General features: G+C 49.1%; 1 protein-coding gene across 1 annotated transcript; it reads left to right on the top strand.

Moving 5' to 3' along the window:
* Positions 1-273: 273 nt before the first annotated feature.
* On the top strand, positions 274-1253 carry MIND_00005000 (Argonaute-like protein; the record flags this gene model as incomplete). Its single annotated transcript, XM_037357024.1, has 5 exons — positions 274-554; positions 603-833; positions 884-978; positions 1036-1099; positions 1146-1253. The coding sequence occupies exons 1-5, from the start codon at positions 507-509 to the stop codon at positions 1251-1253; spliced, it is 546 nt and encodes a 181-aa protein (XP_037224934.1). The 5' UTR covers positions 274-506.
* Positions 1254-10083: the final 8830 nt, after the last annotated feature.

The raw sequence follows: 10083 nt of genomic DNA, 5'->3' as shown, positions 1-10083 counted from the left end.
CAAACGTGAGGACAATGTTCGAATTCGGGGTCGCGATTCAAGATCACAGCCGACAAGAGGGCGGAGACAGTGCGGGGGGGCTGGTTGGGGCGAGGCTGGGAGTGGAAAACTCTTTGTTCCGCGTCGCAACGAGGCACGCATGGAGGTTCTTTAGACGCCGAGATGACCGCATACATTTGGAGGTGGGTTGTGACGAGTGACAGTGACACTCGTGTTTGTTTCCGGACAACCACAACCACAGCGCGTTTTTCTCACCAAATCGATTCAAGTGACATGCCGCCCCGCGCTACTGGGCAATGGGCAGGAGGTCGCGGTCGCGGTCGCGGTGGTGGTGGGGGAGGAGGCAGGGGTGGTGGCGCGGCGGCCCCACTGCAGCAACCAGGCTTGTTTCCCTTTCAATGGTCTCCTTTATATTCTCATTTTATGCGTAGCTGCCCATCTTACTACTGTTGGTGTTCGCCGCAGCGGGTACGGCACCGCTGGGCGCCCGTTGGAGGTCATAATCAATGCTCTTCCCCCCACAATCCCCGATGGAAACATTTATCACTACGATGGTACGCTTTCTCTTCACTAAAGACTCACATCCCGCTAACAATCCCTAGTCGGTGCGTACTTTGAGCTGTGCGGCACCCTTTGTACTTTCTGACTACTCGTTTTTACGCGCAGCCATCACACCAGACAATCTTCCGACCACCTTGAACACAAAGCTAATCCGACACCTACAGGACGTAGTTGCGCGTGGTATCTTTGCTGAAGCTCGTGCCGTTTACGATGGCAAGAAAAACCTCTACTCCTCGGTTAAACTCAACTTGGGACCGACGGATACAGCGACAGTACGATCTGCTTTCTCCGCATACCGTCCTTTGACTCAATATGCTACCAGTTCGATGTCCCGGCACCAGATCGTCCTGCTCGAGGAGATCGTCCCCCAAAACTATATGCAATCAAGATCGCACTGGTCAACACGATCGGGACGGAGTAGGCTTTCTGTTCCGAGTCGTTTGTAATGTCGCGCCTTACTGACGCGATTCGTAGATTGCTCCATCGCTTTGTCGAGGGGAAACAATCGGAGGACGATAGAATCAAGACAGCGCTCCAGGTACAAGTTTTCTTCAATAACCCGAGCGGAGCTGATTCTCTTGCAGGCACTGAACATCGTCATCAAGATGGCACCATCCCTCTTGTACCCGACCAAGGGACGCTCGTTCTTTACTCCCGCCAGTATTAATATTGATTGTATTGATGGGTATTGATGGTATTGATGATGTATTGATGATTTCTTGATCTACGACCAAGAAGGAGAGCCTACCACGTCCGACCTTTGGCATCTAACTTCACCGCAACCCATTCCTTCACAGCCTGTTCCTCTTGTTGCACCTGTTTCTGAGTAATTGGTGCCAGAGGCTTTCCGTCGTACCGCGCAAGCAGTTTGGGGGTGTCAATATTGACCAGTTCTTCGATGTCGAGACGCATTGCAGTTGCTGCAGGCAACTGAACAGTTGTTCGCTTGTAGCGTGCGGGCCATGCCAGTGTCCATCTCAATTTCGCGTCCTTTGAGTGCGCGATACCCTTTGTACTTTCTGACTATTTTTTGGCGCCCAGCCATTACACCGGACAATCTGCCCACAACATTGAACACGGAGAAGCTAATCCGACACCTCCAAGACGCGGTTGCACCTAGTGGCTTTGCTGAAGCTCGTGCCGTTTACGATGGCAAGAAGAACCTCTACTCCTCGGTTAAACTCAACTTGGGACCGACGGATACAGCGACCGTACGATTTCTCCGCATACCGTCCTTTTACTCAATATGCTACCAGTTCGATGTGCCCTCGATCAAGATCGCACTGGTCAACACAATCGGGACAGAGGAGACCTCCTCTTTGTTTCTCACCCATTACTGACGCGATTCCTAGATTGCTTCATCGCTTTGTCGAGGTGAAACAATTGGAGGACGATAGAATCAAGACAGCGCTTCAGGTAAAAGTTTTCTTCAATAATCCGAGCGGAGCTGATTTGACAGGCGGCAGGGTGACGAGCTGTGAAGCCGCTCAAGCTTTGAGGGATCTTATCCTGGCCCAGCTGGTGCTCTCTCTCTCTGTGGTTTTCTTCCTCCCGCGTTCAGGTCTTTTGTTCTCGAGTCTATAGGGCAATAAATAAATAAATTCTCTCTTTTTGCCAAATTTAACACCATTTGAGAGCAAAAACGACGCCTATTTCACGCGCCACGTGCCAAAATCCCCAGTCCTCGTCTTGTCCTTCGGCGCTCAGTTTTCTTTCGCCATCAGCACTCACACCTAAACCCGAATCAGGCAATACAGCCGGCTACGGCTCGGAATCCCTGCGCGTCACCCATTCAGCTGGGGTCAATTCAGAAAAGATATTCTTTTCCACCTCACCAAACCTCCCCTATGTGTCCGGTCGCTATCGGGACTTACGATAGAACGCTATTCCAGTTGAAAACAACCAGCGCAGATTGTGCATCGACTTAACAGCGCAAGTCTGCGGCAACCGATCAAGGACGCTGATAGTTCCTATACCCTGAACACACAGCCGATTGCCCGCGCGGCGTCGTAAGTGTATGATCTTTGCAAAACTTGGCCGTCGCCCGTGTTAATTTCCGTGTTACCAAGCACGCGTGTTGAATCGAAGCCTCGGACATGACAGGTGGACTAGTGCTGGCCAGAATTATATTATGCTTGATTAAATATTGAATATATTAAGAATATTATGAATATATTATGCCCTTCGTGGATCACTTGAATATGATTATGTTTGAATATATTATATTATATTATGACTATACTATATTATAGTCACAGAATATTCAACTACAGTAAGGGGGATGATTACAGCTACTTTCTCAGTCCATGTACTCAGTCATAGTACTAATCTTAGTCTGAGTTAGCCCTACTTCTGATAAATGTCACATATTATCTATTATAGAGGGTGATTCATACATTACTCTTAGTAGGAACAAGTGTCAGGAGCTGATCAAGTGTCTACTAGCTAACCAAATACTAGTGGCAATGCCCCTGATTGTATTTTGAGAGTCCTATCATGATGTAACCCAGGGAGGCCCAACTTGAAAAGGAAGTTGCCCCGACAATCCAGCATGTATTTTATATTTTTGATTCTGTTTTCTAGCAGCAAATATGTCAAACATATCAAGAGATATGCATACTAGATTATAGTTCAATATATTCATAACATATTCATATTTTGCAGCTGAATATGATTATATTATACTACAAATATATTATTGGGTTGAAGCTCTGAATATGATATGATTATAATATATTATGCCCATAAAATAATATAATCATATTTGGCCAGCACTAAGGTGGACCCTGTGCGAATGTCACTGGGTGTCTATTTCCGTCTCGGTTTGGTCTCGGTCCTCCCCAAGTTGAACTCATTTGCATTCACTTGCCTTTTTGTTGTTGACTGCTTTCAAGACTCATACTAACCTCGCGTCGTCCAGGTTTTAACTTGGGCATATCGGGAACGACCTCCTTCAAGTATTTCACGCCCCAGAATAGCTCGCTTAGAGATTAGAAATCGTCATCTTCCCTTCCCTTTTCCCCCCATCCTCGCCTTTCACTCAAAGTCAAGTTCACGTGCTCTTGCCTGTCGTCGACTGCGAAGGTATGTATGCTCCTGCTCCTTGTCTCCCATCTGTGCTCCTTACAGTATACTGTAGTACATTTATTTCTCCCTCATACTTACATTACCCTACTCATATTGCCATTCACTATCGCATCCTTGTTCATGTTGTTGACCACTTCGCAGCCGTCTTCGCGTCCACTATTCGACTGGTCAGTCACCATGCTCCACAGATGCCAACATGTCTCGCCATTCCCATTCCCACCCGTTTGTCACGTCCTCTCCTCCCCGTTGCCAACCAAGTTTGCTGATCGTTGCACAGTTCGTATTTGCGGAGTCAGAGTTGTGGCTTTCGCTTTCTTGCTTGCTGACCCTGTTTCAGATGTGGTCCTCGAAGACGCGGAGACGGGGTTTATATTTGCAAGGGATTTTGGCGGCTTCTTGGTAACCAATTGCATCTTTTCGTTCGGATTAACCTGACACCGGTTTTGAAGTTCTTGCCAATGCGTGTCGTTCTGCGAACAAAGAGAAAGCCGAGGTACATTTCTTGCCCCCGTTTCCGACCGAGTTCGCTGACGTTCTTGCTGACTGCGCGTTCAGATAGTCGTCGTAGTTTGCTTCCCTGTCATCCGTTGGCCTAACTGATGTACTTTCAGATGTGGTTCTGGACGACGCGAAGATGGGACTTACGTTGGGGCAGCAAACATGTGTCCAGTATTGGTGGGGAATTGAGTCTTGCTTTTTGATTTATGCCGACGTTGTCAAAGCTTTTGCAGCTTTGTCGGATACCGAACTTGGATTTGCAAAGAGACGGCGGTTGTCGGCTTTGAAGGGGATGTTTTGGCGGCCAAGGTGCGAGTTCTTGTTATTTTCACGCTACTTATCGAGGCTGATCTTGATTACAAGCAGATTTATCGGATTCGGAGTCAAAAGATGCGCTAGCAATTGACGGGAGGGCGTTTTGTTCAGCTGGAGATGGAGATATTCGCGCTGGGTCGATTCAGCCAATGCCTGTGTGTCAAATGGCGTCGTTTGGGGAGGGAGGGCGGCTGAAGTCGTGTTCTGGCCGCAGAGGTACGCGTTCTTGCCAGTTGAACGCTCTTTATCGATGCTAATTTCGTTTATAAGCTTATTTGTCAAGTTCGGACACGCTTGAGCCAAGAGACGCGCGGGAGAACCCAAGCGATTGGTGTTTGGTTGGCTGCAGATGGAGATGTTCGTGCTGGGTCGTTTCGGCCAGCTTTTGCCGGTCAACCGGCTTCGTTTGGCAAAGGAGGGCGGCTATAGCCGTCACAAAGGACTTGCTGACCGCAAAAGTGCGCGTTCTTGCCATTTCTTGCCGTTTATCCATGCTGACTTGCTGCCAGCTCGTTTTCGACTCTTTGCCCCGTAAAGCTCGAGCCATCGCCAGCGATTCGGAATGAGGGCGGCCTGCAGGTGGAGGCGCTCGCGCTGGATCGATTCGGCCAGGTCCTGCCGGTCAAACGGCTTCGTTTGGCGAAGGAGGGAAGCTGTGGTTGTTGTGAAAGACTTGCTGGCCGCGGAAGTGCGTGTTCTTGTCATTTCTTGCTATTCGTCCTTACTGAGCTCGTTTACAGGAGTTCATCGCTTGCAAACCTTGCGGGAGGGCGGCTTGTTCGACGGGAGATGGTTGTGGTTGCGCTGCGTCGATTCGGGCACTTGCTGCCAGTCAAACGGCTTCGTTTGGCGATGGGGGAAGGGGGGAACTTGCCGTTTGACAAGATGTCGCCATTGCTGCCGGTCAAACGCCTTAGTTTGGCGGTATACGGCGATAGGACTTGGTGCTGAAGAGGCAGAGCTTGCCGTCGAACCAGTGTTGCTGCGAGGGAGCTTAGGGCCCTATGGTGATATGGCCCTATAGGCCCTACCGTAGGGCCCTAGGTAGTCGACATCCAACGATAGGGCCCTATGTAGGGTCATATTGATCGGATCAATGACGCGTCACATCAGGCGTAACTCTCTCGCTGACGTGGCCACTTTTTTACCCTCCCAGCCGGACCATCGAGCTTCTGACACCCGGCATGTCACTATCCGCCCAGTTCACGCGTGGCAGGAAGGCCAATAGCCTCCAATATCGCACCTACTGCAACGCATGCATTGCTCACTGGAAAAGTGAGCATCCCATCGACACATCCGATATGGATGCAGCAGCAAAGTATCAAGCCGAAGTGCAGCATACGCAAGACGGTCAGTCCATCATTTTCTTGTCAGCACTGTCCACGCTGATCATATTCTAGCCATTGTATCTATGGAGGATGGAGAATCATGATGGCAAAGTGGATTGGAGACCAGAGAGCAGCAGCAGCGCAAGCTGAGGAGGCACAGACTGAGATGGAGCCTGAGACGAATTCAGATATTGGTGAAGAAGTTGGCAATAGTGATCAACGTTCCCCTCCATCACGCCTACCACGCCTCAAAAAGTGGCCGAAGTACACACTTGCCAAGCTGTTTACAGCGCTTTGCAACAGGACGTGGAATCCCCACGTAAATTTCCCCTCGGCTAATGTCTGACGGCACGCTATTGATTGACCACTTTTCCTTATTCTGGGTGCTATCTCGTTGTTACAAGAGAGTGAGCTATAAACACTTGTGGACAGGAGCCACCTAAGACAACACAAGTATGAGATAGATGTCGAATCGGAGGCTTCGCGATAAAACTAAGAGCTCAAGAATCGGTCCGATGATGAGTCGGAGCTGTTAGCCGAAGGGAAATTTACGTGGGGGATTCCACGTCCTGTTGCAAAGCGCTGTAAAGGCCGGACTCCACCGCCTCGGCCAACACGAGCTGAGATTGAAGAGCAGATGGAGCGTGACCTGGCAGATGAAGTAGCGAATGCAGAGGAGGATGCTATTCCAGATGATGGTGCTATAGAGATTGACACAGATGACGAGTACAATGGTTAATTTTATTTAATTGAAATTTTTCTTCTTGGGAAATAGGGCCCTAAATATCACCCTATATATAGGGCCTTAGGGCTATACAGGGCCCTAAGGGGTCCCTTCCCTCGAAATAGGGCCCCTATCAGCAACACTGGTCCGAGAGTCACCAGTGAAAGGCCGTTGACAGCGAGCACGTGTGATCGATCGATCGCCCGAAGGAAGGCTGTGTTCAGCTTCTTTTCTCCCGACTTCACCGCCTGGCAAGTTCTCTGGTCGGGCTGCCTGAGCTGGGGCCAACAAGCAGGGAGATGCACTCACGTTTGTCACGTTTGGTCCGCGTCGTTGATCCGCCTGCCTGACCATCGCAGCGAGCCGCGCGCTGGTGCCGTTTGGGCCGCCGACTTGCGTGCCCTTCAAGCCGCTGTCTGTCCATGGGCTCACCGAGGTATTGCCAGAGCAACATTCCCCGGCCCGGGCGAACGCTGCAGAGAAGTAAGTACAATGGCTGCTTTGCGATCTGGGATTGCTAACTGTTGTTTTAGCTCCAGCGAGGGACGCGCAAGAGCAGGGGCCAGTCGTGTTGCTCGTATACCGGTATGTCTGCTCCTTTTCTTCGAGATTGTGCTTACCGTTTGTGTGCTGTCGTTTAGGGCACTGTACCCTACGCGATGGCCCGCTGCTTGCGCGGTTCGCGGCAGCAACACAAAGAACACGTATCTACCCGCCACGGTTCTGCTCGTTGCTATACTGGTATGTCGTTAGTTATATACCGAGTCTATGCATACTATTCGCAGAATTGAATCGTTCATCGTCTTTGGGCAACGCAATTCTCCTCATATTGACCGCCTCGCAGTCGCAACGAGTCCACTCAACGGTTAGTTTTAGGTTGTTTGTTCTGCCCTTATGCTAACCATTGGGTGTAGAGCGCGAATGGTCAGGTCCGCATTAAGTCTCTGCTGCACCGATACCCGCGACATTACCGCCGCCGCCGCAATGGGTAAGTTTTACATTGATACTTACTGTCATTATAGCGAGACTGACCTTGTTTCAAGCTTCATTGTATCGTCGCCTTCGCTGGTTCAAACGGCAAGCTGACTTAACACAGTCATTCTGGTACTGTTCTCGTTATTCGGCAAGTCTTTGTGATTGAGCTTCGCTGACCCAACAACATAGGCAGTGCTCTTCTTCGCAACGAAGAACGCGTCAGCGTGGTCGGTGCTTCTCCCGCCTTGGATATGAAACTGACCATTTACTTTATAGATGGAAGCCGGTGCAAATGCGAGTATAAGACGACTTGCTCGTTGTATGTCCACTGCTTGTTGTTATTCTCATTGAAGCTAACGGTCTTTTCGCAGCCTTTTTCCAGCGACCTCCTAGGGACAGCCAAACTCGTTGCATCACCCATTATCCAGACGTTCCTAACGGGCATCGCCATGCGCTTATAATCCACGTATCTCACCCACTTCAGGTCATCTTCTAGCGAAGCAGAGTTTGCTGCCTTCCAAGATTTCGACATCCGCAAACTGGTCGAGACGCCACAAATGTCAGTCGACCCCGCGCCGTTGAATGCCCTGGTCAGGGTGCAGGCTGCTCATCTACGCGGTTTCAACGCTGCGATCTCATCGAGCTTGAGAGTTGGGCCAGTCAGAGGGATGGGCTGGGCATTTGAGCGGTTGGGCGGGAAAAGAGTGCTGATCATACATGTGCGAGTTTTTTCTGTCGTTTGACCTTGCTAACCATGCGCTTCAGGGAACTGCGGATCGCACTGTACCGCCTGTGCACGCCCAACGAATAGCCGAGCTCGTTCAGCGTGGCTCTAACGATACCTCTTCTGTCCCGGCCAGACCTTCGACATCTCAACGCTGGCTCCAGCTTCCGCGTATGCCTTTTCTCGGGGCTGACGCGTCGTCGTCAAAGGCTGACGGCAATGATGAGCGAGTGCAAGTGGTCATGGTTCCGGATGCGGGGCATGCGTTAACGTGGACACATTCGAGCGAGGTCGGGACTATTGTGAGGGAGTGGCTTGAGGAGGGCAATCGCTGATGTGACCGATTTTCACCTCCATTGCTTTCCGGTCTCTTCACGTCTTCTTCGACGTGATGGATTAGCTCAGACCAAGACTCAGATACTGCAGGCACCACCATGGTCCTCCCTGCAACTTACCACTCAGTGGTTGCGACATGTTCTCTTATTTGCTGTCGTTATCATTATTCTCCTACTTACTATGCTTTCCTCTGGTACAACTAGGCTATATAATGTTGTCTAATTACCTCTATCGTGTAGAGTTTGTCAGTAGAGTATTTGTGTTTGTTGTTACTTTGAATTTACCACTAAACGTGTCTTTTAGAGGCCAAATTCTATCAATGGCGCGCGCTCTTGGGTGCTGGACAACTGCCAGCTGTGGACTGGGTTGACATCCCCTTCCAGAACGCCACTGATCCTGTGCGGATGCCCATGGCAATTTACCCATGGGCATTTTGACCTGTAGGTTACAATAACCTGCAGGTCATGTCAACCTGTAGTATCTATCAAAATTATAAAACCTGAAAAATGCAATTTACTGAACCCGCAGGTTGCGAAATTTTAAAACCTAGAAAAATGGAGCATTCAGTGGCCTGAGCAGATTGTAGGTTTTAAAATTTCCATATCTGCCCCAAAGATCAAGTTATACCTCCCTCTTTCTTATTTTTTTTTCTACCTGTTATTTGGCTTTCTGAGCATTTCCATCTCAAGGATCTCAAAATATTCGCGCGTTACATGTCACGTCACATGACTGATTGTCACGCATTGTAATCACATCTGAGGTCATCTTCCTGTCATGTCATCAGACTGTGAAGAAGTTTGTTTGTACAGATTATAGATAGATTGAAATAAGTGTAAAAACATACTTAAAGGCTAGTCTAAGCTCTTAAGTAAGGTGATAAAACATAAACCCTTAGCCATAATTTTTGCCCCCAAAAAGTTCAACTGTTTATTTGGTGTTTTCAGTGCTTATTATAGTGCTATCTCAAAATCTCTCTCGAAAATTTCGCGTGTGGCTGTGTAAATCAGTCACATCAGTCACGGTCGATGAAATCAAATGTCATCTACCTTAGGTTCATAAAGCCTACAGGTTCAAATAATCTACAGGTTGCAGTAACCTGCAGGTCACATCAACCTACAGTAACTTATAGCCTGTAGGTTACTATAGCCTGTAATTGGCCACCCGAAATTGAGTGTATATTGATGATCTATGTTCTATGCACAATCTATAGGTCAATAATGGTATACTTACTGGCTTAGTACATGAGTGATGAACAAAGCTTTCACTGTTCAGAAACGGTGTCACTTCTACTTCTGGGTCGGGAAGTCGTACAAAGGGCAGTCCGTCCACAAGCTCTGCATCCATAGGCCAAGGAAAAGCAGGCATGTCTCTGAAGACGATGAAAAGCCTCGCTAAGGTGCCCCAATAAATCTTGTAGATGTAATTGTCGGCTTGAACAACAAGTGAGCCATCGTCAAACCAGAGATCTTGAATGTGCTGTGGCTCGCTTGACGATGCCTTGCTTGTGTCAACGTCCATAAAGAAGAATATGGTGA

Source organism: Mycena indigotica (assembly GCF_014461135.1).
Source record: "Mycena indigotica strain 171206Taipei chromosome Unknown Mind.scaff0001, whole genome shotgun sequence".
Lineage (NCBI taxonomy): Eukaryota > Fungi > Basidiomycota > Agaricomycetes > Agaricales > Mycenaceae > Mycena > Mycena indigotica.
This window is presented reverse-complemented; position numbering and strand designations above follow the sequence as displayed.